At 39.2% G+C, this 15,427-nt stretch overlaps 1 protein-coding gene across 3 annotated transcripts; it reads right to left on the bottom strand.

Moving 5' to 3' along the window:
- Window positions 1-3,345: 3,345 nt before the first annotated feature.
- On the bottom strand, window positions 3,346-14,019 carry LOC117402197 (cleavage and polyadenylation specificity factor subunit 3-like). Of its 3 annotated transcripts, XM_034003106.3 has the most exons (18): window positions 13,783-14,018; window positions 12,837-12,900; window positions 12,495-12,592; window positions 12,247-12,375; window positions 11,834-12,011; window positions 11,168-11,257; window positions 10,530-10,680; window positions 10,236-10,411; window positions 9,834-9,992; window positions 9,551-9,697; window positions 8,965-9,117; window positions 8,578-8,686; window positions 8,362-8,460; window positions 8,063-8,157; window positions 7,564-7,651; window positions 7,174-7,243; window positions 4,592-4,688; window positions 3,346-4,181 (listed from the first exon to the last, which is right to left on the bottom strand). In XM_034003106.3, the coding sequence occupies exons 1-18, from the start codon at window positions 13,851-13,853 to the stop codon at window positions 4,080-4,082; spliced, it is 2,076 nt and encodes a 691-aa protein (XP_033858997.1). In that variant the 5' UTR covers window positions 13,854-14,018; the 3' UTR covers window positions 3,346-4,079. The 3 variants fall into 3 exon arrangements, 1 of the variants encoding a protein (XP_033858997.1); XR_009328649.1 differs by lacking the exon at window positions 3,346-4,181 and having other exon boundaries at window positions 6,980-7,243; XR_009328650.1 differs by lacking the exons at window positions 3,346-4,181; window positions 4,592-4,688 and having other exon boundaries at window positions 7,564-7,722; window positions 13,783-14,019.
- Between the last annotated feature and the right edge of the window lie 1,408 nt (window positions 14,020-15,427).

Here is a 15,427-nt window from a genome sequence, read left to right as displayed (position 1 = left end):
GAGTGAAACACTACGTGGGTTGTCTGCTTTAGGCATCCCAAAGTAACTCCATGCAAGAGCAAATAATACTATATATTACTCTACATAAAATACAAACAAACATGTAGTCTCAACAGTGATTTGAAATAGGGCATCTCCCCCAAACTGGTTTTAGCAGCTTGAGAGCTTCTCAGGCTTGCAGGTAGCAAACAATTGCATGATTGGTAGGTTTCAAAGACCAGATGAATCTTTCAGTAGGCTTGTTTCAGGACTAGAGGATGTCCACCCAGTATGGCAGGATCAGGGGCAGGCTGGCCACTCGCTTCTCCAGTAGACACCACAGGTGCAGTGCGACAAACTCGTTCCCTTTGTCTGATAAGTGAAGTCCATCAGACAAATTTGAGGAAAAATTCTGGGAGCAAGAAAACAATTATTGACTGGTTTCACAGATCACTATTACCACTAATCTTGGACAACTATATCTATGGTACAGTTAGGATATTTTTCACTTTTCTTTTACCGATTGGATGGTGACTACCTTCATGACACCAACATGAGCAGGTCAAGTAATACAGTTTATTACAGGTGTTCTGCAACTCTTACAATGCATTAACATGTTTATGCTGCAATCCTAATAGCTACCAGGAACAAACAATGCTGATAAAACTGATAGAAATGATAAAAAAAAATAGCTTTTAGTAAATTTAGTATTAACACATTGTGCCACTATTTTCCTGTGCTTACCAGGCCATCCTTTTGAATCAGGGTCCAGAGATCAAGGACCTCAGCCCCACGTGCAGCTACCTGAACACAGGCTTGGGTGTACTATGCAGCAACGGCATTCAGACAGTTCAGAGCACACCCTAAACCAGGGGAAACAGTTACACCATGTTTACAGAAAACACTGATTTTCATTCAAATGTGGACATGCTTATGCTTTTTTTTTTCTTGGTAAACTTGCAAATTCTCTGCAGTAAGTTGAACATTTCATTCAGCTTTTGCAATGCATTCCTTTTCCCAAGCTGCCTCGTCCAGAGGGGGTGATGTTATAAAAATAACTGTCAGAGATACTGACAGTCTTCAAATACAAGACCATGCTCTTATGGTTCAGAGCATACTCTTCAATAGGGATTCATAAACATAGTCTAGAAAAGTTAAATGAGTATCAAGCTTTATTCAGTTAAGGATGTGTTAACTGAAGACAACCACCAATATGTACTTAAAGCTGCTGTGTTCAATTTTGAACTTTTTAATAAAATTGATGTGTTCCTCCTCCTCTCATGTTCATGAAAATGTGTGCATTGCGGGGAGTCTGACATCAAGACAAAGACAGTTTGAATACCTTTGCCCCCCAGGAAACCTATTTTTTAAATTGCCCCGGCAGGGGGGTAGGAGTCTAAAGTCTACCTGAATGTGAGGCAAACCAGTTTCTTTTCAATGTCCTTGTATTTTTCATCAATAAACCCTTCACTGTTTACATTAATGGTATTCCTATGCAATCTTCTGGATTCTTAGTACCTCAATAGTGGCATTAATTCAAGTCAGATCAGTCATTGAAAGTTTATAGACACTTATTTGAGCGTTTGTTATGGTCTTAAAAGTCTACTTTCTGCACATCAGCATTCCACTGTACAGTAATTCAACACTTCTGATACATCTGCTTCAATATACTATCACGAGACCAGTACATCATCAGACAACTATTTGAATAATGGGTCCCTAGAGTAAGACTCCCTGGCATGAGAAGCTAGCTCCACCTCTGCCCCCACATGTTGCTACAACTGTTTAAATAAGGTACTGTATCTGCAACTTTTCTTTTCATTGTTAACATCCTGACAACTTTTTCCACTTAAAACTTTAAAGTCTGTTTCAAAGCTCTTTCAAAATGGCCGCTCTAGTGCACTGGGGTTTGAGATCTGTCCTCTAAATCACTGCAGGAAGAGCATTAAAAACAAAACACAACAATTGCTCTGGCTTTTCTGTTCCTACCACATCATGGAACGTTATCTGTTTGACAAAGTGGGCAATGATCCTTACACTATCATCACTGCGCTAGTGCGGCCATTTTGAAAAGAGCTTTGAAACAGACTTTAAAGTTATGTGTAAAAAGTTGTCAGGATGTTAACAATTAAATAAAAAATTGCAGGTATGTTATTCCGACAGTTGTAGCAACATGCGAGGATGTGTAACACTTAATTTTTTAGAACCCCACTACTTACACTTTAAGCAAAAAACAAAACAACAATAACATATGCAACAATGTAGATGTAACGTATGCAATAATTCTTATAAACATATACTTACCTGCAGTAAGTATTGTACTTGGAAACTGACTGTAGCACATTATTGCACAATCATTTTTTTGTGTGTATCTATACATTATTCCTCTACTTTACCAGAAGACAAACCTTGACATTCCCCCACTGGAACCTGCTTGCCACTGTAAGAAAAGAAAAACATGCTTCTGATACTGCTTTTTTAGATGCTGTTTAATGTAGAAAACACATTTAGAGCCGACATTTCTACATTATGTATGTTAATTATGTTGCTAACCAGATGGGTCTAGATCTTTAAAACCAGGCTTTAATTTTAGATTCAGTGATTTCCTTGGTGTGTATAATTTACAGCACATGGTAATGTAATGAACAAACCTAATCTAATTCCCTGACATCAAAGTACAATTGAAGGGCATGATACACACGGCTATACACAACACTGCAGAAAGATCTATTAGGACTTCTCATTTGGGGCTGTTTCTAAAGTTAATTTATGATTTCTCCTGCAACTGTTCAACTAGAGAAACGTCAGCTGGCTCCAGGCTGTACAGCACTGTGCTCAGGTTTAACCCTGGGTCATTACAAGAAACAGGCTTTCCTGTTGCAAACAGAACAAAAATAAAAGCCCACCAAACTCTGATTTTATGTGCTGGTAAGTCTATTGTTTAATGATTATAGGCACTATAAAATACAGTATTTCTGTCATGTAACAAGAACCTAGATCTTTCCAATAGTCTGTGTGTGTGGAGGTCATCCTGAAACCTGTAGCAGGTAGTCTGATGAATGTGTGGTATTGAAAACACACACACACATCCCTTAAGGTAGTAAATATGTATGTATAACGTATATGTATAACACAGGCACAGCAAAGCTTGGTACTTAAGTGCCCTCTGCCAATTTTCTTGCAAGACTAATGGGACTATGGATTCACCATAAGCTACAGTAGGTTGCGATATGAACTATTGAAAACAGAAGAAAAAGTAACTCCTTGACATATAAACTCTTTGACCTATACACCCGCTTGGAAAATTGTGTTCTAGAAGGTATTTGTTTGAAGAACTGAGTTGAAGGAAACAAAAATACAATAAAATATCTGAATAGCAATTTATTAAGTCAGTCTTCAGATGCTGCAGCTAATAGTGTACACTAATTAAATATTTCAAATCTCTGAAAATGACACACTGTTGAAGAGGATACTCGAGTATTAGAAATGACATACTATAGGCTCTCCAGTTCTGTGTGTCACAAAAACAACATTCCTTTCCTATCTAAGCTGTGGTGTAATACAAAATAGTTTAATTCTTCAAAGAACAAAATAAACAAATTACACAACTGATAAAAGAATACAAATAAAACAACACCACAGATCGGACCAATCATGTAACATATATACAGAAAACGGCAAAGTGCCACATTGTTACTTATTCACTTTATTCCATAAAATAGTCATATTTCTTTTTTAGACATCAACTATAACCTTTTCAAAGCCTTTTTTTTACGCCAGTGAAAAATATGTATTTACTTTTAATTAAAGCAAAATAAATATTAAAAAAACAAAAAAAAAAAAAAAAACATAAATCATCTCAGGTTAATTTAAGGACTCTAAGTTGTTTCTTAGTAGTTTTGAAATATTACTTCCAGAAAAATGGGAACAAAAAAGAAAAAGCTTTGAAAATTAGCCTGCAGTCATCTACTGATTAACACAATAGAAAGAACAGCTCCTAAGATGAGTGTGTCTATTCTTAGCAAGCCATTTCACTGTCCCAGCAGGATTGGGGCACAGTCTCCTGCAGTGTGTCTTCTGTAGTTTAATCAGGTTTCTCTTCAGAGGGCAGGGTTAAGGGCATCGTAAAGTCTCTGCACAGCCAGCTCCACCATTTCCTTCAGGGACTCATCGTCGGCACTGCCCTCCTCGTAATCCACCGTCTGGAATGAAACAACGCTGAGGCTGAAACCACTCACCACTGCCATCACAACACTCAACCAGCACTCCAGCTATTCCAAAGTGAGAGCCAGGGCAAACCGCCTGTGTTAAGCGTAAATATTACACTCCCTAAATGTTAATTAGAAATATACACAGGGATGGAAATAAGACTCCCACTGCATAGCAGTTTGACCCATTCCTGGTTTTTTTATGAGTTTAAATGACGCACCTGTGCTTGTTAACTATACACTGAGGCTAACCAAGCTTGTTGTAAAACTTGGAATGGGTGAACCTGCTATGCACAATAGGCATCTTATTCCTATCCCTGTATACATATTAGCAATGATTTGCTACCTTAAAAACAGTTTCACCTGGGATCTGCTTATACTCAGCCTTTGTCCTCAATACTCACTCGTGTCTCCACATTGATATATGCAGTCTTCCCATCCACAGTGACTAACAGATCTTTGCCATCTTTTAAATTTACAGCCTCTTCTCCAAACATGTCCCTATAGAGATTAAAAAGACTTTTAACCTGATGAAGAAATTCCAAAAGGACTTAAAGATACAGATATTAAAAGGGTTACCAACATAAAAAAGCAAACAGGAAATGCAATAATCACAATTATAAACCTACTAGAACGTTGGGCACTGCCTCAGCCCATCAAGATGCACCATTTCAGGTCATTATCTACCAGTGAAGGCCTGCCAGTGTAAACAAAAAGCCTAATATCTGTGTTTTAGACAAGCAATATCAATCTGCCTTAATGGTATATTGAAAGTTAGTATTTAGGGACTGGACAGGTCTGTCGCTAATACTAGTACAAAGTAATACATCGTAGACGTATTTAAATAAATGCAGGCCTCCTCCTGATCTCCCTGAATTACACACGGCATCTGTCCAGTTTAATACTTAAATATGAATTCTCACTTCCTCATGTTAAACTAGGTGATCTATAATATTACAGTACAAACAAAGGGAAGTGTTCTGTTATTATAATAGCACGACATTCAAGTAAACCATGAAGTAAATAATACTACACATTACAATATATTTAAACAGTAGGTCAACCTTTTTTTTACTCCAGTAGTACCCGGGAACAAAAACAACACAAATCTGTCTGACTATGTACCACTGGTACCAATAATCATTTTAAAATCTTGGGCAGAATTTAAATCAGTATTTGGAGTATATCAAGATAGCATTAAAAATGTTCCAGCCAACTGTTGCAAGCACTATTTAAGCGTTAATGACCTCCATGTCAGTCTCAAATTGGCAGATAACGACTTGCAGGTTGTTGAAAGCCCAACACTCTGTCAGGTCATTATCTGCCAGTTACAGACCGACACAGAGGTCACTAACCCTTAAATACTGCGTGCAGCCGACAGCTGGATCCAATCTTCATGGCAATTCTCCTTACATGAATAGTGTCCATATTGGTTAATGCAACAACATTTTGGACAGCTAGTGCTTCATTTGTGCCAGGGTTTCCTCTTCAGTTATGAAAGTTAAAAAATCTTATACAATTTCTTTGCTCTCAAATGCCGTTTCTTAATTCTCAACACCATTTTATCCACTCTGCAAGTTCTTGCGTGCGCTAAAGAGAGACAGTCCATTGCCAGGTACTTTGGCACTTTTAATTACTTTACGATTTCATCTACGTGCCAGATGACACAAATAAGCTTACTTGATTTGAAAAACGTCATAAAACGATACAAGCAAATTCTTCCACTACTTGGTTTGATTGAATGAGTAGTACACAACAAGCTTCAATATGAAAGCTGAACATTCATTTCAATAAAGAACAATGACAAGTTTTTAATGAAAAAAATATATATTGTAGCCTACTTCACAAGAGTAAAAACGTGATTCTGTTATTTTGAAATATCACTGCTTCACAGTATTATTACTACTGTTAACAGTAACAACATTTTATTTAGGGTTGGTGTAAACCAAAGTATGTGTAGTGTACGGTGTATTGGGCTTTTTTTTGTTTTGTTTTTTTTTTGTCGGTCTTCTGGAGTCCTCTGAATGCCCATCCATTTTTTTTATTACATTTTCAACCCTTTAAATGCAAAACCATAACAAAACATAGAATAATAGTGTGTATACACTGAGCAAAACAAGTAATCAAAGTGGGGGTGGCCCGCTCTGCCCTATGTTAGGCGCCTATGCGTACAGACAGATTTCTTTTTTTGTCCTGCGGTTGCTTTTAATTTATGTTTCTGCACATACTACTACTTTGTATATGATGTAGAATACGTGATTGTAAACATCTAACACGAGCATGTACAATACTCTTTCAAATTAAACTTTCAAATTAAACCAGGCCTTTAAAATGATTTCCATTACATGAGAGTAGATGTTAAAACTTCATGCTGATAAGCACCAACTAAGATGTAGCTTCATAGTAAACTAATGTGATCCATCTGTGTCTCCCTCCATTTACGCTTCCTTCCATATGATGATGTAGATATCCTTCTGTATGGTGTTGATGGCTGAAGTGTAATGCTGGCTCCAGGGATCAGCTTATTTTTGCCTCCCTGGCGCATCAGCACACACAACGGCTGCGATGCTGGCTCAGGGGATCAACCACAGTGTGGTCTCCCCAGCGCATCAGCATGACAACCGTCTGGATTGAGCTAAGTAGGGTACATCTCTGGGGTCTTCAAGTGGGCACCTTCCATCCTCGGTGTTTCGTCGACTAGCCCACGACACCTCAAGAGGGCTCAACGGTGATTCTGGCGTCCCAGCATCACCCCCCTCCGTTCCCCACTCAACTCAGCCCAGCTTACTTACCCGTACATCAGCTTTCCTTTCTATTGTGCTTGAGATCCCCAGCCAGAATCTTTCTGTCTCAACCACAGCCAGTTGCTGCTCCTCTCTGCTGCTTCAGATAAGTTCTTCACTGTGCGACACAACTCTTGGCCACTGAATCCGACGTCTCTGAGAAACCGGGTTGTAGAGTGTGCCACAAATATCATTGCACTTACTGTAACATAACTTCCAGTCTCTTCTGGTAGGTTTCCATATCAATTCTGTCCTGTTTGGCATTTGCCATGGCTGTAAGTGAAGAGCATACTGATAACAGGTCAATTCCCTACAAGACTGCATTGGCACACCTAATAAAATGTACCATTATCTCTTTTGTGGTCAACTGCAGACCAACTGCTAAAAACAATCCCACATCACATCAAGGAGAGGAGCTATGCAATTATACAGGTTATGGGTAAAATAAAAGGCTAGTGCATCACATCTTTTTAATGTTTTCCTTCAACTTACATACCTTATTATTCAACCCATTACTTTAGAAAAGGTCAGGACTGTCTTTTGGCTCCCAATGCACTACTGTAAGAAACAGAACCTAACTAAAATGGCCTGACCTTTCTGAGCCTTGGGATTGGACTGCACCTCCAGAACGACAGTGGTCACTGCGTCAGCGTACATGTCATTCAATGGATTGGAAATCCACTGGGAAACAGAAAACACACGATGGTGAGTGAGCATCTCTTCATGCCAGCTCTCTCGCCTACTCCAGCAACCTGAAATAGCATTCCACAAACATTAACCTGTTTCAAAATGGAAATGGGCACACCGATTTCATATGCTACATTGATGGCTGATGCAAGAACTTTGCTACCCCCTCCCCCTCCCCCTCATTTGCATATTGCATCTCTTTACACTAGAATATCCATAATACTACTTCATATGTTAAATGAGAAGTCTGTTTGCCAAGAACTGTCCATCGTTTTTGTCCACGTAAAAGCACCAGGAGATGGTGGTTGGATCGCAGCAGCTCTTTGCAGCTGCTTATCTGGATGTGGTTTTATGTATTACCCAGGTCTGCTTTCCTTCACACCTATCCCTCGCCCCTAACCTCACCTCCAATACCACCATTCCAGGTTCCTGCACCAGTGTGATGTTTTTGAAAACCTTTAGTGCAGGCCTGTCGTGAGTCTCAATTTCTTCAATATTCCCTAAAACGACAAGGAAAAAACACATAGGGTAAGCAGGGGCACAGAATCCATAACATATAGTAGCACAGAACACAATTTTATCCCCTTAACCTCCAACTATTTGCCATTTTGTTTCTCCACTACTCAACAATAAAAGGTCAACTATGATTCCTGATTCAGGAGGAAAATGTGATAGATGTCTGGAAATTGAACTAAGTTACAAACCTGCTATATTGCATAGCTGACTCTCCAGCAATGTGAATGGGCCTGTAAAAGGAATGGCCTGGGTCTGTTTAACTGTGCTCATTGATAGTTCTGTATAATCTGAAAAGAAAAGAAACACATTCATAACAAGATCTGTGGAGATTGCTGTTGTAACACCACAACAAACCCCCAAAGAGGAGATATGTATAGGTAGAATTAAAGGCATGCAATACTTACTGGACAGATCTGATGGAGTGACTATGTGGTAGTTGAAGTTCCGCTTCACAAGTATTCCTGAAACTCTCTGACCTTGTTCACTCTTTTTGTCCGCCAGGGATCCCATAACCTAAAAGGAAATGTTTAAAAATAAGAAGCCTGCTAAGCTTCAAAAAAGGTCATATTCATGTATTAATTCATGTATAATCTTTTCACCTCTGTAGGCCAGTGGATACATATGGAGATATGGAGACTAATTTGCTACCTCACCCCCTAAATAAGGTGGTTCCCACATCATCAGTGCCTTAACTAACCCGTCTACAGTGCTTCCAAGTCAACAGACGTTAATCCCTTTAGAAGAGAGACCAAGAATACAGTCCCCCCATCTGTTTCTGCGAAGCCCCCTACCTTGGCAAGTTTCTCTCCTCTGAAGTTAAGCGTCACAGCCTCAGTGTTGCGTGGGTTGTGTACTTCAATATGAGCTTCATCATTGTCTTCATATTCACGGATCAGTGCAGCCTTCAGCCTGGCCATTTCATTTTGTTCACCGTGCACCAGGATCTGAGAATGTGGCAAGATGAAGTAAGGCTTCTTAGGCAAGTAAAATACTGCATTTTTAATGCTAACCAAGGAAACAGCAAATGGAAGCAAAATCCCACTACCACCCAATTCTACATCTCAACTTGGCTAACAGAGAAGCAAGCTGGTCAACCAGGTCAATAATGAAATCCAAACCACAGACCTCTTGGATCTTTTTCCATGCAACATCACTGCCACCCTTAGCAATGCTTCAATTAAATATATCTCAACTAAATCATTTTAAAATGAATTCATATAGAAATGTCTTTATACCAACTGTGAACATTTTCCATCGTTTAAACACATAGCCTTCAAAATTCTGATAATTGTGTTATAAAAAGGTTTATAATAAACACATTTATTTACCTTTGCTGTACACCTATATTCACGCTGATCTGAAAGGAATGGAACTTACTACGTGTGGCGGTTTCAGTGCCCGGATGAACTCGCTGGTCTGCTGGTAGTCTGTGTGAGCAGAGAAGGAGATGTAATCCACAGACATCTTCAGCTGCAGCTTCTGTCCGGACATAGTGGCGATCTCCTCTGGTTCAGACATGATGTGCTGCACAGAAGGAAGAAACTCAGATGAGGTCAACATTGTTACATATTTAACCAAGAAAAACAATACAAGATGTCACATACTGTTTTCAAGAATGAATCATGTCCCAATAGCTTTATTTGGTGATTAGGTTACCCACCTTGGCAAGGGTTCCTTCCACGCAGTAACCTGCAATTATGACGCCATTCCTCTTATCAGTGCACCAGCTCTCAAACAGCTCCCTGGAAAGGCCACTCTGCATCATACCTGGGGAGGCCATGACCACGCTGGGGCCGATGTCATCAAAATGATCCATGCTCTGGAAAAAGAATGATTGACGTACTTTAGAGGCTCTAGATATCTTCACTAGATATGTACTTACTTCACAAGCCATGGACAACACAACTGAGAAGCTTCATAAAGTTATACTGCAGGTTATTTTTAACCTGATACAAGTAATGACTGAAGCATGGGTCTATGTGGGTTAGGAGTGAGGTGGTGGCAAGTGCAAAACACACATACACTCTTTTAGTCATTGTAAACAACAATCAACAGAACTAACTTTCAGGTTGCTGATGTGCTTGAAAACAAAGGGGTTGTTGATATTGATAGCCTTGCGGATCTTGTCGTTCATGGCATGGACGTAAGTCTGATACACCGCCATGCACTTCTTAGCCAGGGACGAGGCATAGTAGATGGGAATGTCGTGTAGCTCCGGGTGATTCTGCCAGTATTCATCTGCAAATTAAAACAAGAAACACGTGACACAGGGAGCTAACAGGAACAGATTCCCCTCCCCATACCCTCTACCTGTATGAAGGTGCGAATACAGACACAAACAGGCAGTCACACACACCGAGAATAAGCAGCAGCTCCTGGGCTCTCCCCAAGGCAAAGACAGGAATGAGGCACCTCCCCTCCCTGTTCACAATGTCGTGCACAGTGTTGCAGAAGCGTGCCTCTCGTTCTTCCCTTTTCTCGTGGATGTGGGTGCCGTAGGTGGATTCCTGGAGAGAAGGCAAGTATTGAGAAGGGGAAGCCCTGAAAGCAGCTACCATTTGAAGGTACTTTTATAATTTAAAGAATACAAAGAGGGTTTAGTATATAAAGGGCAATGATCGCAGAATACCAATATAGAGCCTGTCAAGTTACCGTACGTGAGCTTTTCTTGCACTTAGAATATATGTAAAAACCGCAGAATTTTCAAACAAGGGTACATTGTTTATGGATGTAAAAATCCATGAATATGACTATAGTAACCTAAAGCCAGATTTGATTTTGTTATCTATTTGTAGACACAATTTTGAGCATTTTAGAAAAATATTCCACTCATACCAGAAAGACATGTCAGTAACATTATTCTATAATAAATAAAAAAAATGTTGCTATTCCCATACACGCATTGAAGCCCAAACACTACAAAAAAATCTCCAATAAGAAATGTTGGTAAGTATTACAGAAGGTAGTCCTCCACAGCAATCTGAAGACACGTACAATAATGAGAATATCCGGTTTGACACTGGGAATCTCGGCTGCCATCAAATGCCTGTCTTCTTGCCGAGAGAAGTCTCCTGTGTACAACAACTGTAAAGAAGAAGAAAAAAAACATTTTGTTTTTAGCGTCTCTTGTGGGCACACCCAAACAAGTCCACATGCAGTAGGATCACATTATTCTTTACAGATCTCTGGGATCCTAGACCTACAGTGCAGCTGGTTTCTCAGACCCAGATTAGCACCAATCTTGGACTACATTCCCAGTTAGGGAAGGAAGACCAGTCCTAATTAGGGTGAAACCAGTTGTTAATGCTTGGTCCTAATTATAATTTCTAACTTTCAATCTCTAAAAGGATACTGTATATGTACTGTGGATATATCTCGTCATCCATCTGAATGCCCTTTCATTCACTCCCAAATACCCCCCGAATTTATAACATACACAAATAATGTTATAAGTAAAACAGGGTTAACCAAGGCTTAGCTTTAGTCAAATAATTATATGACTAAAAACAAAAGCACACAGATTGGACTGCTCTGAATGCACACTAAGCTGGTTTACGTAGTTTAATTGTTGCCTGATCCTGAAAGCACAGGTCTACTCCCCATGTAACACTCCACCAAAAACCAGACATGACAAAAAACAGGACAAAGTCAAAGCCTTACCTTCACGCCAGCTATTTCAATCATGAACATGGCTGCCCCCAGAACGTGGCCAGCATGGTAGCACCAAAATGTGATCCCTGCTACCTCCTTCACTTCGTGGAAGTTGATGGTTTCAATCTTGTCCATGCTTTCTTCCAGGTCGGTCTCTGTGTACAGCATGTCATCTGCTGAAATGTTACTACACACATAAACAGATTGTAGTTAAAGTTCACAACTCTAAATGGAAAATGTAAGCGTGTCGTCAATTCTAGTGTGATGAGTGCCTCCACTGGGCTATATCCCAAACAGGGGAAAATAAATAAGCACACCGACTGACATGTCTCATGTCAGGTACATTAAATACTATATTACAGGAGCAGCCACTCTTTCAGTCCCAACTTATTTACAGTAAAGAGTATAGTTGTTTCACATACCTGACTTTTACATAATCTGACAGGAGCCATCGATAAATCGCTTTAGTTGCGTGAGTCATGAACGTCCTCCCTTTGAAGCTGGTCTTCTGTAGAAACCAAGGCAAGGCCCCACAGTGATCTAAATGGAAACTGACCAAAAAAAAAAAAAAAAAAAGCAACATTCAAATGAACAGGTCCTATTCCAAACCCTCCCAATTCCCACATGGAGGTCAAATCCACCCAGAGTATGTAATACCACTTTGACTCACTGGCTTATAAGGAGAAGGTCAATCTCTGCAGGGTCAATCAAATCAATGTAAGGGAGAGCATCCATCCCCTCCAAACCAGGGTGGATACCACAGTCCAGCTGTAAAGACAATACAAAAATGTGTGGGTTTTATCATTTGGCCGGATGAAAGCAAGTCCAGTTCAGGATAGCCATTCCACTCCAGGTTTAATAGGAATAATTACATGATTAAGATACTTTAGGGTTCTGGTCATTGTTTTAATGATTTTAATTTAATAGCCAGCTATGTCAATAACATACATGATCCATATATCTAAGAAGTTATGAAGCAGAATTAGGGATATTGAATAGACTGCATACATACCATGATTTTTCTTCCCTTGAACTCCAGGATGATACATGACCTTCCCACCTCCTGTCCAGCACCACTGTGAAGAGACAGTATAGCAATGTGTTTTAGTGCCGTCAGCAGGTCTTACACTTAATTCAGTAACAAAGTCAATGCGTTTCAGTAATGCAACCTTCATCAGGAGTATACCAAACTGCTATGGGAGATACACAGCATAAATGGAAATAAGACTTATTTTTGCATTGTAGTTTTATCCATTCCTCGTTTTACTTGCTGTCCTTACAAAAGGTACGACCAAATGTTCCTGTCAGGACACTGCACTCTGATTGGTTATAATATTATTGTTAATAAAACAATGAATAATCCTCTCCCAACACTGAAACCCTAAACCTAACGTCAGTATCCTATACTGCAGTCATAACACATCTAAAGTAGTTCATGTTTGGCAGTGAATAAGCGTTTTTGTTAAAAAAAAAAAAAAAAAATGACCGGAGGGTAGCTGACTTCCTCGGTTGTCCTGACAGGTACATTTCGTGGTACCTTTGTAGGCACTGCGTTTTACTATGCGTCTAATAAGACATACTGTGGCTAATCAAGCTTGTTGTAAAAGCTGAAATGGGCTATTTCCATCCCTACGCAGATGTAATTACAAAATTAGAACTAGGACAGAATCAGGATAAAGTAGATGCCCAGAAGTACACTAAAAAAAGGTACGTGTGAATTCTATTCATTTTTTGTCAATCCAGTTTGGGAAAAAAAAGTGTTAGATGTTTATGTAGATCCTAACATAATTTATAACAGCTCGATGCCGAGACAAACACGAACTGGGCTAGCTTTGTGGGAATACAAGACTGTGGTAGATCTTCTAAAGAGTCCAAAACGTACAACTTTTTCTATGCACATTGAGCTTTGCCTTCACCGCGTAAATGATCATTATTAACAGCAAAGCAGATCTACTCACAGAGGTCTGATCAGGAGCTGGTCGCTTTCCTCCGCGGGAACCAAACTGTCTGCTTTTCTTTTTGCAGCCATGTTTTTATATATAAAAAAAGATACTTAGATACTCACAGAAATGAACACGAAGCATATTGCTAGCGCAAACTACTCCTGTGTATTAGTATTACCCGAAGAAACGCAAGGAGCCGGCAGTAAACTTCCGTTCCAGCATACCAATCACGTCCGACTGACAAACAAATCTCTATAAAAAAAGAGTTCCTCAAACAGAGTCTATATAATTTTGTTCTGTAGTCAATGTCCTTTGGTGGGGTTCGGCGTAAAGGTATGTTAACGATAATAAATAAATAAATAAATAAATAAATAGGTTACATTTTGTAACATTGACCTGATACCGTTATTGCAGAACTAGTCTGAGCTGCAACACAATGGTTATCTTTTTTTTTTTCGCCAGTCTTTTTTAATATGTAAACAAAATTCTTAATACATTTTTATTACATATCATGAACGGTGTATGTGTGTGAAATAGATATACTGTAACATTAAATGAATAACTAATGTAACCTTTGATAAGCTGCCTGCACTTAATGATTCAATAACTTTATATATAAAATTGTAATTCATTATTTCCCTTCTCTTGAGTAATCCACTGTCTAAATACTAAGTAATACTTAGGTGAGAATGTCTCCCAATTTAAATTACTTATTCAGTGGACAACGTGCCACTAAAAATATATTTTTTTTTACTCAACATCACCTGTAATGGCTTGACAGAGAGAACCATAGAATACAGCTGTGTACCAAATGCAAAGATAATATCTCAAATTGTGCATACACCTAAAAAGTCAGCTGACTTCAATATGGTGGCGATATAAGGTCAGTGTCAAGGGTTTCTTTTTGTTGTACTGATCAGACACACTGGAGAACCATTTACTGTATTGCAGTTGTTAGCCTGAGGTCTTTATCATCTGGAAACCACAAAAAGTCACATGACCACTATATTGTCATATTCGGTAACAGTTCAACGAGAAGACTCAGATTTTGCCTGAGGAGTTTTAATAACATTTAAAATATGAAGTCGGTATCTCAAGTGGATATTGTAGCCTGGGTGTATTTCAGGAGACAGAGTGACTAAATACATTGGATCCCCTGTTTATACCGAGTCAGAGCATTCAGAATGTCTTTGTGAATGTTCTCTCTCTGTCACCTCTGCAACAGTGTCCTCCTCTGGGGGCAGGAGAAGCACACCCTCTTGCCTTGGAGTTTGAAGGTCCAGGCCTCACTTTCATGAAGGGATTCCCATCGAGACAGAGGAGGATCCCCGGTTCAACCCTATTGTCATTCAACAGTTAACAAACCAACCTCGTAGCAGTTACAAAAAATATAAACTCCCCTTACAGGGCTCCTTAATAACAATACAACAGTGGCTTGGTCACTTTGCTTCTCTAACTAGTTTAGAAATGTTCAAAGGTTTATTAATCACATTTAACTTTTTTTTTTTTTAAATGAGAGGGCTAATCTGACAAAATGTACAGAACCAGTTCAGCTGCATATCTATGAAGGTCTTAACTATGATTTTCATAAAGGGGCATGGCTAGTTTACCAGACAGTTTTATTGGACAGCCCACTTCTATTTTTAGCAATTATCCACAA

Source organism: Acipenser ruthenus, chromosome 5 (assembly GCF_902713425.1).
Source record: "Acipenser ruthenus chromosome 5, fAciRut3.2 maternal haplotype, whole genome shotgun sequence".
NCBI lineage: Eukaryota > Metazoa > Chordata > Actinopteri > Acipenseriformes > Acipenseridae > Acipenser > Acipenser ruthenus.
This window is presented reverse-complemented; position numbering and strand designations above follow the sequence as displayed.